The sequence below is a fragment of the Liolophura sinensis genome, chromosome 10 (assembly GCF_032854445.1).
Source record: "Liolophura sinensis isolate JHLJ2023 chromosome 10, CUHK_Ljap_v2, whole genome shotgun sequence".
Classification (NCBI taxonomy): domain Eukaryota; kingdom Metazoa; phylum Mollusca; class Polyplacophora; order Chitonida; family Chitonidae; genus Liolophura; species Liolophura sinensis.
In genome coordinates, this window is record NC_088304.1 from 30982511 (window position 1) to 31003615 (window position 21105).

The following is a 21105-nucleotide window of genomic DNA, read 5'->3' on the forward strand; positions in this document are numbered from 1 at the left end:
TACAGTAATATGTTGGGAGTGTAATTTGGGAAAGAGTTGTCAAAGCCTCTACTGGCCATTATTAAAGCTAGGTTGTGTGTTCAGTTACATCTCTTTTAAAGGAGAAGAAAATTTAAATATCAATCAAATTCCATTGAAAAGAGTATGCATTTCCTCGCAACTGCATGCCACAAAACAAATTCTAATTTGTACCTCAAGTTGATAAATTATAAATAAAGTCAGAGCCAAAATCTGCTGTGGGCGACTCCATTTTGCCTAAGAACTAGTCCTGAAGTCTTCTGTGTTAGAAGGAGAATTGCCGTCGGAAACCGCCGAAGTGCAATTCGTACATTTCTGTAGAACTCTTCTTCCAGAAGGCAGCGAACAGTACAGTTCGTTTTTCGCATGACAATCGGAAAACTGGAATGTTGGATGTAGGTTCCGAGTTTACATGAACAAGCCGGCAGTTTAAAGACTCTCATTGGCTGAGAGGAAACACACCCCCAGCATAAATTACAGGGTGTTAAAGATGGAGGACATCATGGACTCAGCGATTTATGCCAGCTTCGCTGTTTTCAGACTTTACGTGTATGGCAATGAAAAATCGCAAAATTATGCAGCAGGCACCAAAAGATAGAAAAAAATGTGCTCTTTTTAGCCCCATAGTGTCATTTTTTAAAGTTTTCTTCTCCTTTAAAATTTGACAGCCTGGTAAGTTCTAGCTACATGTATCCTGTACTGACGGATTGGGTTTGGTTTGTCAACTATAGGCTTATCAAGGATAAGCTTCAGTGTTTACCCAAACCTGGTTTCAGTTCAACTGTAACTCTACCCCAGCCTGTGGTGTGCCCTAGGGTTGATGCTATAGGTTAGTATAAGATGCTGGCCATGTATATGCACCATGAATGACAGTAGTGTGGACTACAATCTTCCTGTACAGGAAGGAACATTTGTCACCCAGTCACAGTATTACCACCTAACAGTACAAAGTGATTCTGTCTGAAGTTCTTTTGTACTGTGAGGAATTGGCCTTTGCGAGTATGGACCCAAAACATCTGTTTCGAAGCATACTGTTATTCTTCAACCTTTTCAACAGCCTCTGCAACCAACATTTAGAAACATTCTGAGAGCTATGGGGTGAAGAGAAATAGTCTGCATATCCTGTTTTATGAAGCTTACATCTTCAATGACACAGACAAATCATTTTTAGTGACATTTTCATAATAATTGTGTGCATAATTCCACTGAAGAGAGTCCTTTAGTGGCTGCAAAGGTTGAAGATTTAGAGTATATCAGAGTGTTAGCATACATTAATACATCTATGTGTCATGTTAATTGTAATTATCAGTGTAAACACACGTATACCCTAATTCCTCAATCTTTTGGCACATGCAAGAGCAGCTTTCAGTGCGATTTATACAAGTTTGTAATTTGGTGTATTAAATAAAACTACAAGGGTTGGATTGACCAATTTCGGGGCTTCATAAAAAGTATAATTTTAACGATATGCAAAGAATAATGCCTTCGTAATATGCTTGAATAAACACTTTGCAAACATGGGAAAACATGGAAGAATGACAGTATAGTTAAGGTACAGGTATCCTCATATATATGAATAGGCCAAATACTGATGGGTGATTCAAAGCATTAATTATAGGACGGACGACTGCTGGTTTTAATGTCCTATGAAGCTTACATGGAATTTTTTGTCGTTTATTAAGTTAACACGGCTGGAATAATGCGCGTAGTTAATGGGAATACTGAAAAATATGTTTGCTCATTGATTTTGCAAACATTCTCATAACATATGCCGCTGAATACAGGAGGCCAGTATAACATAGATCGACATGTATATACCGGTAAGGAGATTGTTTCTTTATTGATAGATGATGCACCATTTGGAAACTAATTAAATACCTTTAAAGATAAGCCTACTGTATATACAGCATTATTATTACATACTGTGGTGCAGAAAAATAGGATCTATGAATGTAAAGAATTTTGTGTCAAACATGAAAAAGATCAGATATTTTTGTGTAGTGCACATGTGTGAAAGTGTGTTTTGTACAAAGTCCGGAAACTTCAGCATGTAGGTGTATTTAAATAGAAGAAAACTAGGGAATTGTATTCGCTTGAGAAAGATCCTAGCAGAAAAAATTATGTTGAAAGTAATATTGTCTTTGAGCGTGTGAATTTTTGTACAAATGGATTGAAGAATTACACTGTACACCTGCCGAGCAGATCAGTTTTGAAGGTGTCAGACAGATGTTGGCAAACATAAAAACTCAGCCATGCATAGCAGGTAACTGGGATAACTATCAAATAGCAGGTGAGAAGTTGATTGTGAAAGGCCCAAAGTCCATGTATGAGATAAAAATAAATAAAACACACACCAGACCTCCAGTATGTTGAATGCATGCCGACTTACCTGTTTTTTGTTTTTTTTTGTTCAAACAAATTTTGCATAATTATAGGCATTGTTAAGCGGCATTTGAACTGTTTTTCAAGGTTTTTTGGCCTGTGCCCCTTTACTGCCTAATCGCACTATCTTGTGCAACTCGAGAATATTTCACTGTAAACTCAGCCAGGTGGGAGGAAACTGGGTAGAGCAAATAGGAGGAAACTGTAGCGGCAAACAGATTTGCGCTGTGCAACAAGATCATGTGTGGGAGGATATTTTGCTGTGTCTCTGTGCAGAAGAGTTGATTTCAGTCTGCATGGTACCTTGCCTGAAATGAACTCTTGTGATATCTGTGCCGAAGATGAAAATAGAGCATGAAAGAAGATAAAGCGAAAAGGAAAGCATGTCGGTGGGATTTTTCTCAGCAATCATGAGAAAGGAACAGTATATGAACAATGGCCTGATTAATTGTCGCTGTTTAATGTTGGTCTTTTTTGGGTTCATTTGAAATTTTGGACTAAAGATAACATTAAAATATTATCTGTATTCATGTCATGATCTGGGAATGATCAGAGCATGGGTTTTGATCTACACTCGGCCTGATGCTAAGTGAAAACATTGGGCTGGTATTGTCACTAATGTAGACATGTCTATTTGCTTATCTGTCCTTTGCCTTAATGAACAACCATGAAATGAATACACTGATCGCTTTGTGTAAATGTACATGTAGAAAAAGTGTTTGCGGGCAAAGTTTCATACACTTCGTATTTTTTTTCATATTTTTTTCATAAGGTTTTCACACTCAGTACATTGTTCATTGTTTATGCTCTCTGTACATTCTTCTATGTTTATACGCTCTGTATATTGTTCAGTGTTTATATGCCCTGTACATTGTTCCATGTTTATACACCCTGTGCATTGTTCCATAGTTATACACCCTGTACGTTGTTCCATGTTTATACACCCTGTTCGTTTTTCCATATTTATACACCCTGTACGTTGTTCCATGTTTATACACCCTGTTCATTTTTTCCATATTTATACACTCTGTACATTGTTCCATGTTTATACCTTCTGTACATTGTTCCATGTATATACACTCTGTACATTGTTCCATGTTTATACACCCTGTACATTTTCCTTGTTTATACACTCTGTACGTTGTTCCATGATTATACACTCTGTACGTTGCTCCATGTTTGTACACCCGGTACATTGTTCCATGATTATACACTCTGTACATTGTTCCATGATTATACGCCCTGTCCATTGTTCCATGTTTATACACCCTGTACATTGTTCCATGTTTGTACACTCTGTACATTGTTCCATGATTATGCGCCTGTTCATTGTTCCATGTTTATACACTCTCTACAGCCTGTTCAGCATTAAGTGCAATGACTGATCGGCCTTTATCAGCATAGTGGATATGGGGTGACTTATTTGCCTTCGATAAGTCGTCTCACTGAAGCAGCACCAGATAAAAGAGCGGTGGAAATCCGTCCTGCGACAAGGAGGCATGTTACATGGACTTCTTGGTCGTCATATGACTGAAAGATTGTCAAGTACGACGTTAAACCCTATAAGCGCTCGTTCACTCGCATTTTTACTTTTGTTTACAGGTACCTGAAATAAGCAAGTAATAAAGATTCCAGAAGCCTGAAGAGCAACAAATTTGATGACAATGGGCAAATCGTACAACATGAACACTGCTGGTCGCGGTGACTTTATGCCGTGTCCAGACTCCAAACTGGACATAGAGAAAACCCCCGAGGCTGAGGGTGGGGGGAGTGAAGCTCTGCAGGAAGAACGCCCCAAGTGGTCCAAAAAGATAGACTTTGTGCTGGTGTGCGTGGGTTATGCTGTGGGCCTGGGTAACATCTGGAGGTTCCCGTATCTGTGCCACAAAAGTGGGGGAGGTAAGCGCAGGAGTATACATGGAGCTATAAGATTTATCATCTGTGATCATTGGTGATTATTTGTTCAGCCCTTTAGTGTTTGCTTTGATTTTGGTTTTTTTCTTTTTTATACTTTTTTAAGCTTCATGGTTGGCAAATTTATCAAGCTGCATGCTCATTTTATTAGAATATCTTTTATGTGCACATATAGTGAACTCAAGCACTACCCTTTTTTACCCATCTCAATCTTTTTTGATCAATCACTAACTCATTTTAACCCATTTTAGCCATTTTAACCAGGTGAATGCCAGCCTTCATTTAAAATCCACCTCATTTGCTTTTGTACTATGTTTAAGCGCCAAACTTCATGGATTTCAGATGGGAAATCGTCAAAAAACATGTACTGGTATTGAGAACAGCTGTTTTTAAGATTAATTAAAATGAAGAACAGAAAAGAATTATTTAAATTACTGTGTATATGCAAGCTTTAGTTGACTATAATTTAATGATTTTAAAAAGCCTGAAAGCGGTGTATATTTGAATATAGATCAACTCTGATCCAGTGTAAAAACTGAGGTTTGTTTCTCAGTTTGAATAATGATTGAGTCTTTGAATAATGATTGCGTCTTCTTCATTTGTAAATCCCTTGAAAAACCTGAATTGAATTTAATTCTGTTTTACAGACGGATATTTTAGAGACATAAATGCATATGTTAAATGTAAATTTTCAGCATTCATTTCATGCAAGTCTATCCCATTTAATGGGTGAAATTTAACGGAATGAATTAATTCTTGCATGTAATTGCATGCCTGACAGCAGCTCATCAAGCCACATACTTATACATATGATTGAGGTACTAGTTTATAGTTGAATGGTGTCATTCCCATGTGATTTAGAGTTGCTATACCCAATTAGAGACATCTTACATTGACATGATTGAGGTACCAGTTTATAGTTGAATGGTGTCATTCCCATGTGATTTAGAGTTGCTATTCCCAATTAGAGACATCTTACCTTGACATGATTGAGGTACTAGTTTATAGTTGAATGGTGTCATTCCCATGTGGCCAGAGTTGCTATTCCCAATTAGAGACATCTTACATTGACATGATTGAGGTACCAGTTTATAGTTGATTGGTGTCATTCTCATGTGGTCAGAGTTGCTATACCCAATTAGAGACATCTTAACTTGACATGATTGAGGTACCAGTTTATAGTTGAATGGTGTCATTCTCATGTGGTCAGAGTTGCTATACCCAATTAGAGACATCTGACCTTGACATGATTGAGGTACTAGTTTACAGTTGAATGTATCATTCCCATGTGATTAGAGTTGCTATACCCAGTTAGAGACATCTTACATTGACATGATTGAGGTACCAGTTTATAGTTGAATGGTGTCATTCCCACGTGGTCAGAGTTGCTATACCCAGTTAGAGACATCTTACCTTGACATGATTGAGGTACCAGTTTATAGTTGAATGGTGTCATTCCCTTGTGGCCAGAGTTGCTATTCCCAATTAGAGACATCTTACATTGACATGATTGAGGTACCAGTTTATAGTTGATTGGTGTCATTCTCATGTGGTCAGAGTTGCTATACCCAATTAGAGACATCTTAACTTGACATGATTGAGGTACCAGTTTATAGTTGAATGGTGTCATTCTCATGTGGTCAGAGTTGCTATACCCAATTAGAGACATCTGACCTTGACATGATTGAGGTACTAGTTTACAGTTGAATGTATCATTCCCATGTGATTAGAGTTGCTATACCCAGTTAGAGACATCTTACCTTGACATGATTGAGGTACCAATTTACAGTTGAATGGTGTCATTCACATGTGATTTAGAGTTGCTATACCCAGTTAGAGACATCTTACATTGACATGATTGAGGTACCAGTTTATAGTTGAATGGTGTCATTCCCATGTGGCCAGAGTTGCTATTCCCAATTAGAGACATCTTACATTGACATGATTGAGGTACCAGTTTATAATTGATTGGTGTCATTCTCATGTGGTCAGAGTTGCTATTCCCAATTAGAGACATCTTAACTTGACATGATTGAGGTACCAGTTTATAGTTGAATGGTGTCATTCTCATGTGGTCAGAGTTGCTATACCCAGTTAGAGACATCTTACATTGACATGATTGAGGTACCAGTTTATAGTTGAATGGTGTCATTCCCATGTGGTCAGAGTTGCTATACCCAATTAGAGACATCTGACCTTGACATGATTGAGGTACTAGTTTACAGTTGAATGTATCATTCCCATGTGATTAGAGTTGCTATACCCAGTTAGAGACATCTTACCTTGACATGATTGAGGTACCAGTTTATAGTTGAATGACTCATTCTCATGTGATCGGAGTTGCTTAATTTCTGTATTTCACGTAAAGTTTAGCGTTCTTCAAGTGACACATTCTTGCTTTATTCTGACTTGACTGATTCATTGACCTTAAAAGGCGGTGCAAGATTTTTTTGTGAAGTTAATGTCTTTATAATAGAAAGACTTAACTGTTAACCTTGTATCATTCTAAAGAATTCATGTGCTTCTGAGAGTGCATTTTTACATGCTAAACTTGAGATAAAATATAGTGTTTTCAGTGCCATTGGCATGTCCATTTTGAGTGCTAGTGGCATGTCCATTTTGAGTGCCAGTGGCATGTCCATTTTGAGTGCCAGTGGCATGTCCATTTTCAGTGCCAGTGACATGTCCATTTTCATCTGATTTTAACCAAAGTTTCAGATCTTAGTAGAATCCTAGACTATGGTAAAAGTCTAATATTATATCTTTCTCTGGATATCACTGCCTTTGCTTACACTCTGGCTGAGCTATGAAGCCTTCTATAAACTGAAGAGCAGGTACATACAAACAAGTACATGTATATATGGATTTCATAGGCCTGATGCAGTGTAGGCAAAGGTAAGAGATATTCACAGCTACTGGATATGATATCATAGGCATGCGTCACCAGGATATGCTTTTAATTGTTTGTCTGCGCTGTGACTCTGTAACTCAGATAAGGCTTTTTGACAGTGATAAATGCCATGGACATAATAACTAAACCGACATGCCATTGCTTAATGTGGCATTAATGGTGTATTATCGGATGAAACAGGTGTTCTGTGATAGGCCTATTATATCATTCATGTTACAGTTAACATTTTAGACATTCATGAGGGTATTAAAACAAAGGAATGTCAGTTTATTTACTCATGAGTTTATGGTATATTATTGCAAATCTGTATTTAGCTCTAACTTACGGCCCTAAACGATTACATGTTTGAACAGTATTTTATCACTAAAAGGGGCTTCTGAGAAACGCAATATTGACACTGGTAGATTTAAATCTACTAAAAAAATAGATTTTCAATTACTTCCTTAGCACTGGTCTCCATCTGGCCACCTACATGTAGCTTATACATGTATAGATCCCTGAGGTGATGTAGGACACGGCTGACCACCTACATGTAGCTTATAGATCCCTGAGGTGATGTAGGACACGGCTGACCACCCACATGTAGCTTATACATGTATAGATCCCTGAGGTGATGTAGGACACGGCTGATCACCCACATGTATCTTATACATGTATAGATCCCTGAGGTGATGTAGGACACGGCTGATCACCCACATGTAGCTTATACATGTATAGATCCCTGAGGTGATGTAGCACACGGCTGACCACCTACATGTAGCTTATAGATCCCTGAGGTGATGTAGGACACGGCTGACCACCCACATGTAGCTTATACATGTATAGATCCCTGAGGTGATGTAGGACACGGCTGATCACCCACATGTATCTTATACATGTATAGATCCCTGAGGTGATGTAGGACACGGCTGATCACCCACATGTAGCTTATACATGTATAGATCCCTGAGGTGATGTAGCACACGGCTGACCACCCACATGTATCTTATACATGTATAGATCCCTGAGGTGATGTAGGACACGGCTGACCACCCACATGTATCTTATACATGTATAGATCCCTGAGGTGATGTAGGACACGGCTGATCACCCACATGTAGCTTATACATGTATAGATCCCTGAGGTGATGTAGGACACGGCTGACCACCCACATGTATCTTATACATGTATGGATCCCTGAGGTGATGTAGGACACGGCTGATCACCCACATGTAGCTTATATATGTATAGATCCCTGAGGTGATGTAGCACACGGCTGACCACCCACATGTATCTTATACATGTATAGATCCCTGAGGTGATGTAGGACACGGCTGACCACCCACATGTAGCTTATACATGTATAGATCCCTGAGGTGATGTAGCACACGGCTGGGTGATGTAGGACACGGCTGATCACTCGCAGAACTTGCTTACCTTTCAACCTGTGATTTTATATCAAAATGATGTGGATTTGCAGATGGATTCTAGCTATACACAAGCATACTGCTGCATTGATTTCAATGGGATAGTGCAATGACTGGTTGACACATATCAGGATAATGGCTTGGGTGGGGTGGGTTACTTGCATTCAGTAAGTCATCTTCAGTGAAGCAGTACTAGATGAAAGAGCAGCGAAAGGATGCGCCTTCCGTGCACTAAAAAGACTCCTTCTTCGTCATACGACTGAAAAATTGTTAAGTACAACATTAAACTCACTAACTCACTCAATCAATCAATCAATCAATCCAATTGACAAGACTGACAGAATTCTGGGTTTGCAGACAGTGATTCATCAGCTCTCTGCTTGTTCATGCATTTCAGGCAATATGGATGGGTGAATTATATAGCTTTATCCTTTGTTACATTTCGTGCTTTTATTTCAAATTGTAATATTTATTTATTAATTTATCACCATAAATATCGCCTGTTTGCTACAGGGTTTCTGCGGGTTTCTTTGTAGGTGGTGATAACTTGTGACAGCATCCACATATCTGTTGTAATTAAGAGATTAATTAAGAGAGGCTGGTAGGGATTATCTGTTGCGAATAGATATGACTGCTAAATGTTTATTGCCTCCTGCTAACTTTCCTCTATATAGTCATGATAATAACCAGGGCGTAGAACATTTTTTTATCGTACAGTGGTTGTAAGATAAGTTGTACGTCAATAAGACTGTACCTTTGTCCTGTATGTGGGATTATCGCACTTGTTTGGGAAATGGGAGCCTGTACATCTCGTGCGACACTTGCTGACCTCAACCCATTGCGGACATTTTAGGTCTTCTGTATGATAACACAAACAACAGCTGTAATCACCCCACGGGGGTGGGCTTTATAAACACATTCCAGCCAGTTTGCTCAGAACCTGTCAATATAATACACCAATTTACTCCCAGTTTACTCTTTCATGGAGTATTATAATTTTTTTGATTTAACATAAGTAGGTTGATCTTTTTACATTTTTACAGTGGCCTATCCATTTGCTTATAAATCTACAGCGTACCTGTACATACTGTCATTCTTCAACCACTTTGCACATTTGCTATCTGTTTAATCAAGCAAATTCTGAGGGTATCATTCTGTGCAAAATGATAACATTGTACTTTTTATGAATCCCTGCATGAAACTGGCCAAGCCAACTAATGTAATTTTATCTCCAAAATCAAAGTAAAAACATGCAGAAGTTGCACTGAAAGTTGCTCTTTTATGTGCGAAAAGTTTGAGGTATTAGGGTAGGGATATAAATATGCTAGCCTATTCAAAATCCTGACAGTAACAGTTATCATTACATGCATGTATTTTATGTAAGAGCTTGGAAACAGTGAAAAGAATGATATTTGCGGAGGAACAGCAGGAGGCAAAATTGATTGAATATGAAAATTTTAAACACATACAGTAGGTCAAAGCTACTGCCTACTAGTTTGTATTGCCAGTGCGGTTTAAAAGGCTTAATGAAGCGTACATGTATAGAAAAGTCTTCCGTTGATCAGAACCTGCAGTCTGTCTAGTGCTGCAGGCATCATGAATGGGACCATTAATGTTGTTTATTACTGGTTCAAATTGATACCTGCTTCTGTGGAGGTAGAATTCATCTCAAAATTTACATCATTTTGATACAAATTCCCTACTTAAAAGCCAGAATGCGCCCTGCTGGTGACGCCACCACCACTGAGGTACCATGTGACTGGCAGACCTGCTGTCCTTCCATGATAATGCTGGCTGCGGAAGTATAACTTAAATATTCTTGAGTATCACATAAAACACCAATCAAATAAATAAATAATTCGTGTAACAGCAAAAAATTTTTAGTAACTTGCCCAAGGTCGAATCATGAGTTTGTTAGTAACTTGCCCAAGGTCGAATCATGAGTTTGTTAGTTAACTTGTCCAAGGTCAAATCGTGGGTTTGTTAGTAACTTAGTAACTTGCCCAAGGTCGAATCATGAAGTCTTATATGCCTAGAGCACTCTGGTTTCTCCATCCCATAGAACTGCTCGATTTTTGTTGGAGATTACTTCAGTTGCTTTCAATGAATATATCCTGCAAAATCAGATTTGATCTCGGTCTCTGAGTGAAAATCTGTACATCACATAAGAAATATAAAGGATTGATGAAATGGGAAAATAAAAGAAAGTGGATGGTATTAAGGAAAATTATGAAAGATATTTAACTCTGGTCCAAAGTGAGTTAAATATGTTCAAGTACAGCAATAAACTTCAGTTCAATGATTGAATACATAGACCTGTTATGCCACGATCCTTATGAGTACATGTAACTTTTTAAGTTTTGCACATTTAGTGTAATTAATTTTCCAATTTTCCTCTTTTTCTAATTTCTTCCATTTCTGCTACAGGTGCATTCCTCATCCCTTACTTCATCATGCTAGTGCTGTGTGGGATTCCTCTGATGTACATGGAGTTGGCAGTGGGGCAATACACCCGCCAGGGGCCCGTTGGGGCAATGGCCAAGATCTGCCCTCTGCTGAAAGGTTTATTTGTGGTCATTGTTGTGTCCTTCACTTTTTATTTATTCTCCCAGCAATAAAGTAAATTACCCTAAAATATTGCCCCAAATTTGCATATTTAAGAAACATATGCAATACTATAAAATATTGCATGTGGTGCTGAAAGAATTTCCAGTAGGATATCATCCTGACTTCCAATCAAACCTGAAAACGCTTTTTCCCTAGCATATCATCCTCACTTCCAATCAAACCTGAAAACACTTTTTCCATAGCATATCATCCTCACTTCCAATCAAACCTGAAAACACTTTTTCCATAGCATATCATCCTCACTTCCATTCAAACCTGAAAACACTTTTTCCATAGCATATCATCCTGACTTCCAATCAAACCTGAAAACGCTTTTTCCCTAGCATATCATCCTCACTTCCAATCAAACCTGAAAACACTTTTTCCATAGCATATCATCCTCACTTCCAATCAAACCTGAAAACACTTTTTCCATAGCATATCATCCTCACTTCCATTCAAACCTGAAAACACTTTTTCCATAGCATATCATCCTCACTTCCAATCAAACCTGAAAACACTTTTTCCATAGCATATCATCCTCACTTCCAATCAAACCTGAAAACACTTTTTCCATAGCATATCATCCTCACTTCCATTCAAACCTGAAAACGCTTTTTCCATAGCATATCATCCTGACTTCCAATCAAACCTGAAAACGCTTTTTCCATAGCATATCATCCTCACTTCTATTCAAACCTGAAAACACTTTTTCCATAGCATATCATCCTCACTTCCAGTCAAACCTGAAAACACTTTTTCCATAGCATATCATCCTGACTTCCAATCAAACCTGAAAACACTTTTTCCATAACATATTATCCTCACTTCCATTCAAACCTGAAAACACTTTTTCCATAACATATCATCCTCACTTCCAATCAAACCTGAAAACACTTTTCTCATAGCATATCATCCTGACTTCCAATCAAACCTGAAAACACTTTTTCCATAACATATCATCCTCACTTCCAATCAAACCTGAAAACACTTTTCTCATAGCATATCATCCTGACTTCCAATCAAACCTGAAAACACCTTCCAAAGATCAACATTAGTCTCACAATCGTACAAAATGTTTTTTGATGGCCAAAATTTTAGGTCATGTAAATGTGTGTTGTTCCCAGCGTGGACGGACAAAATAGAGAATCCCATCAAGGGATCCTGGTAAAGTGAGGCCTCGCACCAGCAGAATAATCAGCACCAAGTAAGGAAATCCCACATCCCCCACCCCACAACACACACACACACCCAATCCCAGGTGCATCTTGCATGTAACGCCCAGCAACCCATCACCCACCCACCCCCACTTCCCCACCCCCATTCAACGTACACACTTGGTCGTCTTTTAGAATTTGGAAAGATTACCAGCTTTTCTGTAGTCTTGGATGGAATTTGGGTCATTTAGCAATTGATTACCACATAAATAACAGTGAGTTTTTATTTATATGTTCAAGAAAAAAGAAAAGCTCACACAAAACTGTAAACTGGGCAAACTGTCTAGAGCCTAATTCTTCAACCTTTTCAACCAATATTTTGAAACTTTCTGAGCGAACAGTATGGTCTAAAGAAATAATCTGCAGAGTTTTATAAAGCTTAAATCTTGAGTGACACAAACAAATCATTTTTGAATGAATCAAGTGCTTAAGTGGTTAAAAAGGTTGAAGATTGACAGTAGTGTTTTACTTGATGTGCAGGTACTGGCCTGGCCACTGTGGTCATCTCCTTCCTGTTCACCACCTACTACAATGTGATCATCACTTGGGCCATGTATTACCTGGGTTACAGTTTTTACTCCACCCTCCCCTGGGGTGACTGTAACCACACCTGGAACTCTGACCAGTGCTGGGATGCTTCTGTCAACCAAACTGGTGCAAACTCCACCATCAATTCCACGCTCATTGACAACTTCAACTCCACCGTAGATGCGATTGTGCGTCGCCCAAACGACACCATCTCTCCAACTCAGGATTTTTATGAGTGAGTGTGTGTGAATGTTTGAATAACATAAATATTGTGGAGATTTACATAAAAATGAGTTTCCTGCAAACCATCTCAAGCCCTAAATATTATATTTTACCAAAATTTAAGATTGAAATGACGATCTATACGACATGTATCTATGACGACATGTACCTTGACACCCAGATTAAATCCTCTGTCATATTCCAAAACATTTAAGATTTGAACCAATCTTCAAATATTTTTGCAAATAATTTCATTTCTGGTTTCAGATTTTAGTCAAAGCCAAATTGCTACCTGTGTGTTTTGCTAGGATAATTACCTGTGTGCTTTGTGACTTTGCAGGAGAGTGGTACTACAGAAGACTTCTGGTATAGATGACTTTGGGACCATCAAATGGGATTTAGCCCTTGTACTTTTTGTCGCATGGGTTGTTGTTTACTTTTGTATTTTTAAGGGACCAAAGTCAACGGGAAAGGTAAGCTCAGATGTGAAGAGAGATACCGTGGATAATAGCCAGAATTTCAAGCCTGGGTTAATTCTTCTCTCTGCTTAAGTAAAATACATAATCTGGTTACCTCTGCCAGCAACCTGCGAGTGGTCATGGATTTCCTCCAGACTCCTGGTTTCCCCCCACCATGATGCTCGCCGCTGTCATATAAGTGAAATATTCTTGAGCATGGCGTAAAACACCAATCAGATAAATAAATAAACAATCTGGTTACTGGATACAGTAGCAGGAGTGAAATATTCACAGTTGACTACCACAGCGTGTGAAGTATTGCCTCTCGTTTCCTTCACTCGTGAAACTAACCTATGCTTGACTTGATCTGAACCAATTCCCTCTTTTCCATGGGGTGCCAAACAACTTCTGAGTACAATTAATAAATTGCATATCATTCCATTTAGTTGAGGAAGATCTTTAGCTTAATAATGTGTTTATTTTTTGTGAATTGTTAACAAATTCTGCTCCATGACAGTTTGGAAGAGACGTGTATAAATTACATCTGATATCTTTTAGCTCCAATTAAGACTAGTTTCATTGACAAACGTCATAGGGAAACGTCATGTGGATTTTGCAATTGAAATACATGTAGAACTTCAGTTCTCTGCGAGCATCCGCTTCAGGACCGGTAGATCCAGGATCAATCCTTGATCGAGTCACACCTAAGACTTTAAAAGAGGAAGTTGTAACTTCCTCGCTTGGCGTTCAGCATGAAGGGGATAGTGCAACGACTGGTTGACCCGTATCAGTATAATGGCTCGGGTGGGGCGGCTTACTTGCCTTCGGTAAGTCATCTCAGTGAAGCAGCACTAAATAAGAGAGCGGTGGAAATCCGTCCTGCAACAAGGAGGCACATTACACGTACATGCACCCTAAGGATTCCTTCGTCGTCATATGACTGAAAAATTGTTGAGTACGACATTAAATCCCAAGCACTCACTCACTCACTCAGTTCTCTGCTTCAGAACTTTCATTGTCTTTTTTGAGTAAAAGGCTATACTGAAAAAGTAGCCAGCTACTTGGCAGAGAATTGCATGAAGTCAAATAGGAACTTTGGTGAAAGTAGACAGCTACTTGCTCAAAATTGTACTGAAATAGCATGCTGGAAACCACCTTCTAATAAAGTCACTGGTTCTACGGAACTGCCACAATGTGGCTGAAATACTGCCCATGTGGTATAAGGCCATTATCATTCATTCTACAACTGAAATAGAGCTGATATCTAGAGTTATATGCCCCAGTCATTTGTTATTTCATCAGTTTATTGATTTGACCATTTGATTAATCAGGGCTGTTTGTTTCTGTGGTCAGGTTGTGTATTTTACCGCCACCTTTCCTTACTTGGTGCTGATCATTCTGCTGGTGCGAGGCCTCACTTTACCAGGATCCCTTGATGGGATTCTCTATTTCGTCCGTCCACGCTGGGAACTTCTGCTGGATGCCACGGTCAGTGACCAGCCATTCAAAGTCATGAGTTAAAACCGTATCAGGTCACTGATATAGTCCCTCCTGGAAGAGAAAATGAAGGATAAATTTAGCAATGCATGTATGGGAAGCTTTCCTGTAGATACATACAAGCAAGTTTAGATACACACATGTTATAATTTGGCTGAAATTACTCAAGCACGTCTAACAGGTATTATCATGGGTGGCTATAATCCTCTTTTGTTTCCTGCGGTGTAATCTGGATCAGAAATTAAAACAAGGGAGGTTGGATTATCACTATGTAAGAAAACTACATTCACACCTATTGTGAGCAGTATTCAAAGAGATGTATCCTGTTTTCGAACCAGCCTTTGACTGTCGAGTGAGTAGGATTGTTTTCGGTTTTAATCGTCCTCTGTAGCCAGTCAGAAAGCATTGTTAGCCATTACATACAGCTGTCAAACAATCATTGCGTTGTTGTATACAGTTCGTAATTTCTTAGAAGCTCACTCATTGGTCCACTGGAGATGCACAGGCCAATGGGATAGCCAATGGGATAGCATGTATCAAAGCGACATTCATTGGAAGTTTGCATAGTTTGCATATATGTAAAGCTTAATTTTAGTTTAATACTTCAAGTCCAGTTTGTGCTGACATTCTCTCTGGCCTTACTTGGGAAGGTCTGTCAGAAGCCTGCAAATGATCGATAAAATGATAAAATAAATAAATAAATCAAATAATTTAATTACAGCCATTACACACATGACCAATTTGATCGAAATCGACCCCATGGCTGCGCATATAGTTTTGAATTTATCCAAAAATTTGAGTATTTATACAAGAAAAACACAGAATCGAGTTTTTTTTAACTCTGATAGTCAGTTTTTAACAGAATTGCACCACCAAATACCGGGGTCTAAAATCCACAAGTATGAATCCCTGCTTGATCGGTGTACGGCGTTAAACACCAATGAAATAAATAGACATAACACCAATTACATAAATACATGGTCGTACACAGATAGACAAATAATTAATGCCAGCAAAACCATAGGCTATCCTCCTTTGCCGGGGGTAAAAATATTATCTATTCACATGTCATTCTCTTCACAGGTTTGGGTCAATGCTGCGGCTCAGAACTTCAATTCCATTGGCATTGCCTTCGGGGGCCTGATTGCAATGTCCAGCTACAACCGCTTCAACAACAACATATTCAAGTAAGCTGTGAGGCTAATTGGTTGTTTCACGTCAGTGTATAGGTACATTGACGTGAGTATGTCTCCCTGCAAAAGTGAAGGCATTAATAAATTTTAGGTTTCTGTGAAATCACATGTAAAGGTGGCTGATATGGATTTATTGGGACCTCCGCGGCCAAGGGAGTTAGCAGACCAGCACGGCGCAATGATCAACGAGTTTCCCACCAATGCGGTCGTTGTGAGTTCAAGTCCAGTTCGTGATGGCTTCCTCCTTGGATGTACGTGTTAAGGTCTGCCACCAAACTGCGGAGTGTCATGGGTTTCCCCCGGTTTCCTCCCACATAAAACACCATCAAAGAAATAAATATATGAGCTTATTAAAATTTTTCTCATGCTTTAAGGGTAGGCTGGGGCTGTTATGACTTGGGTATCTCTGTCAATCATATTTTGATACTACATGTATTTTGTATTTGGGTTTACTTTGTGGAACCTCAGATCAAGTTTCAAATCCAGCCTAATCCATCCTTATAAATTTTTCAGAATTACTGAATTTAGTTGTTCTCATTGATTCATGGAGCAACTACTCCAAGTGTCGTGCGATTTTGAAAATTTTGTGCACATTGTCCTTTTTGAGTATTAACCGGACATCAGATTCTAAAACCAGATCATGCATAAGATTTGCATATTTATTAACTTCCTTGATTCTGGTTGTGTGTCATCTTCATATATTATCTGATTTCCTGAACACTTTGTGCTCTAGTTCATTCTTGACCTCAGATCAAGTTTGAAAGCGGACTTGATCCATTTAGAAGCTTTGCATACTATTTAGCGCGGGGCTTAATTTCTTTTAATTTGCTTGTTGCTCTTGTGCATGCAGGGACGTCCTCACAGTAACAGCTATAAACTCAGCTACCAGCCTTTTGGCTGGATTCGTCATTTTCTCCATTTTGGGGCACCTGGCATACAAACAACAGGCAGATGTCACAGATGTTGTCTCGCAAGGTGAGATGCTACCAATACAGACAAAGTTTCGTTTACCTCTCGGTCAACCAATATTGGCCAAGGGGTATTTTCGTATCTAGCGGCGTGTGTCTGTCCATATCTCTAGAAGGATTTATGCCATATTCACCAAATTTACACCACACATACACTGTACACTTTGTCTTAAGGAAGAACCCTTTTGTTTCAGCGACCTTGACCTTTTCCTTCAAAGTCATTGGGTCATTTAAGTTAAATGTTATAAAAGGCTTGTAAACATGCTCTCTCTAGAACAGTTTGGCCGAAGTTCACCAAACTTACACCACACTTACACCTTGGTATGAGGGAGAACCCTGTTGATTTTCAGCGACCTTGATCTTTTTCTTCAAGGTCATAGGGGTCATTTAAGTTAAATTTTATATAAGAGTCTGGAGAGGCAGTCTGAAATAAACAAAAAAGTTGTTATTCTAAAAAGGTATTCTCCTGCTTTGGTTTCACAACCTTCTAAATGCCACCCGAAGAAGATCTACACATTATTACATACCACCGTTAAGTTGATTCTATTCTTTACATTGTTCGTGTGCTCAAGACTGAGGGTTTTAAGCGCATTGCATGGTATTTTTTTTCCTTTTATGAGTGCTGTATTTCACCCAAAGTTTGATACATATAAATGCCAAAACTTTTGTCGTTTGAGTTTGTCTGATAATAAATTCATCCAACTTCACTGAGCACTCTCAGGTGGGCCCGTAAGATTGATAAACTGATCAGAATCTAGTGAAATGTGAATTAGTAATCACAGGACAAAACTTTGTATTACAAATTTACTGAAAAAAAAGAAATAAAACCTGTCCCAAACTACTGAAGTGTAAATCCCAAAAAGTCTTTAAAGTACTTTTTATCTGTTTTTATTGTGAGTAAAAGGCATGGTGGATAAGTTTGCGCAAAAATAATTCAAATTCTTTACTGAAATTGCTTAGAAAATGATTCTAAATATTTTCTGAAATTGTTTTCTTTGTCTGCTGATACAACATGTATCAAAGTGAATGTTGTAATAAATGAGACCAATTGAACCATTAGAAAAATAATCCTCATACTTCCTCACTTACAGCGAGATGTTTTCTGATTGGTTTTAGGTCCTGGGCTGGTGTTCATTATTTACCCAGAAGCCTTTTTGTCCATGCCCATTCCTCAGCTGTTTGCATTCTTGTTCTTCTTCATGCTGATCTGTCTGGGCATTGACAGTCAGGTAATGTCTGCTGTACAAGCAACAAAGGAGATCTTCAAACACTGGAAATCCACGGCTTTCAGTGTCACCCAAATAAGTGTATTTCTGTTTCTGTATTTGATTCTGGTATTTGGTTGGTGTTTATTAATGCTGTACTCGAGTGCAGTGTGAAAGTCAATCTTAAAATTACAGTTATTGAAAAACCTGCTTTGAGGAGGATAGAAGTTTTCCTTAAAATTGCACTTCATGAAACCTGGACAAGTAGAAATAAAAAAGAGTAAGGACACAAAAAGCTGATACAAAATGGATAACTGCTATAGATAATTGTGTCTAGTGTGTGCAACCTGAAATAAACCAGCCTTAAATATTGCAGAACTCAGTAATGGACTGTCAACAGACACATCAAAATTCACAATTCACCTGGCTTCTAAACTTGTTAATCTCCTCTTGGTACCAGAGGTACCTCCCGGTACAAGAGGAGGTCAATCTCCTCCCCCGTACCAGAGGAGGTCAGCCTCCTCCTGGTACCAGAGGAGGTCATTCTCCTCGCGACACCAGAGGTGGTCAGCCTCCTCTCCGTACCAGAGGTGGTCAGTCTCCTCTCCGTACCAGAAGTGGTCATTCTCCTCCCGGTACCAGAGGAGGTCATTCTCCTCCCGATACAAGAGGAGGTCAGTCTCCTCCTGGTACCAGAGGTGGTGAGTCTCCTCCTGGTACCAGAGGTGGTCAATCTCCTCCCAGCACCAGAGGTCATTTTCCTCTCCATACCAGAGGTGGTCAGTCTCCTCCCGGTACCAGAGGAGGTCATTCTCCTCCCGATACAAGAGGAGGTCAGTCTCCTCCTGGTACCAGAGGTGGTGAGTCTCCTCCCGGTACCAGAGGTGGTCAATCTCCTCCCAGCACCAGAGGTCATTTTCCTCTCCATACCAGAGGTGGTCAGTCTCCTCCCGGTACCAGAGGAGGTCAGTCTCCTCCTGGTACCAGAGGAGGTCAGTCTCCTCCCGGTACCAGAGGAGGTCAATCTCCTCCCGGTACCAGAGGAGGTCAATCTCCTCCCAGCACCAGAGGATAAATTTGCAGGATAAATTCATTACATGGTTACTCAAGGATACGATGCGCGAATATATGGTGTCAATAGTTCTCATATTGGTGTCTGTATGGTGTCAAGAATCTTGATATTGGTGTCAATAATATGAGGATTATTGACACCATATATTTGCGTATCCTGTCACTGTGTAAACATGTAACTAATGTTGTTCTTCATTTCCTTTCTGCTTTCAGTTTGCATCTGTTGAAGTTGTCGTCACCACAATCCATGACCACTTTGGAGTTCAGATGAAGAAGTTCTTCAAGCGGAAGGAGTTTAGCATTGCCATCATCTGTCTGGTGTCATTCATCTGTGGACTGCCATGTGTCTTTCAGGTAATAAGGGCCACATCAATGAACAATTCTCAATGAAAGATTCTTGTGAAAACAGTTCACAAGAAGTAATTTAGAGTAGAAGAACGATGAAGAAAATTGAGGAGGTGAATGTTTGTGAACTTGAGAAGAGGTTTTCTTTTGTGCTTCTGGAAAAGGGTGAGACAGGTGATCGGTAAAAGTGAGACAGGTGAACGGTAAAAGTGAGACAGGTGACGGGTAAATTAATGTCAACAAATGTTGCCTAATATTTCAACAACAAAAGAGTTTGAACTCAGAATTCCCAAGTTTATTTCTTTATACTTTGATTAGTGTCTTTAGTCAAATACATTGCTGTCATTTAACAATTTAGTTGGTGTAAGCCATGGCCTAGTGGTCGATATGGTTAATCATCAACCACTAGGATCCACCAGGTGGCGCCTCATTCCTGGCGTCTCATTCCTGGCGCCTCATTCCTGGCGCCTCATTCCTGGCGTCTGACCTGGAATTTGTTGATCTTCTCCGTCCTTACCTGGCATATTGAATTGTGTTACATTTATTGTAAAATGTTAATCAGTTTATGAGCTGTGTTTTACCAGTGTGGTGTGTATATAGATCTGTACATCACATGTGGGAAGGTTTGTTTGTAGCTTGCTAGGGGTAGATTGTTTACACTGGGCACACTACATGTTATTTCCTCCAACCAAAATATTGACTGCCATGACATCTTGACTGATGTTGACATGCACAAGTTTTTGTTTGCATGTAATTGGTCTGATTTTTTTTTTCAATCTGAACCAAGTGTTCTTCCTCACAATGCAGTTATAGTTCTTTAAAAATCCAATCTCTAGCTTTTCAGAAGATACATTTATAAATCCTTCCAAAGATTTGCAGAAGGAGGTATTAAGTCTAAAGGCATTTTTCGTGTGTGGAAACTTTAAACAAAATATGAAATTTTTTTGAAGTCATTGAAGAAAATTTGAAAAAACTTTCATCAAAGGAAAGTTAAACATCATTTTAAGGATTGTAGAAATCCAAGTTCAAAAATAGGCTCTATTGTTGCATTTTTATTTTATTTCCATTGAAATCTAAGTTCAAAAATAATTGTTTTTGTGACATTTTTATTTTATTTTCAGTGAAATCCAAGTTCAAAAATAATTGGTTTTGTGGCATTTCT

General features: G+C 38.9%; 1 protein-coding gene across 1 annotated transcript in view; it reads left to right on the top strand.

Annotated features, from left to right (window-relative positions):
* LOC135476534 (sodium- and chloride-dependent GABA transporter ine-like) overlaps positions 1–21105 on the top strand; it is a 31743-nt gene that overhangs the window by 3753 nt on the left and 6885 nt on the right. The window contains exons 2-10 of the mRNA XM_064756581.1: positions 4003–4299; positions 11060–11194; positions 12937–13219; positions 13547–13679; positions 15018–15152; positions 16245–16348; positions 17205–17329; positions 18439–18551; positions 19812–19952. Coding sequence (XP_064612651.1) covers positions 4059–4299; positions 11060–11194; positions 12937–13219; positions 13547–13679; positions 15018–15152; positions 16245–16348; positions 17205–17329; positions 18439–18551; positions 19812–19952 — 1410 coding nt within the window. The 5' untranslated portion in view covers positions 4003–4058. The remainder of the gene's footprint in view (positions 1–4002; positions 4300–11059; positions 11195–12936; positions 13220–13546; positions 13680–15017; positions 15153–16244; positions 16349–17204; positions 17330–18438; positions 18552–19811; positions 19953–21105) is intronic.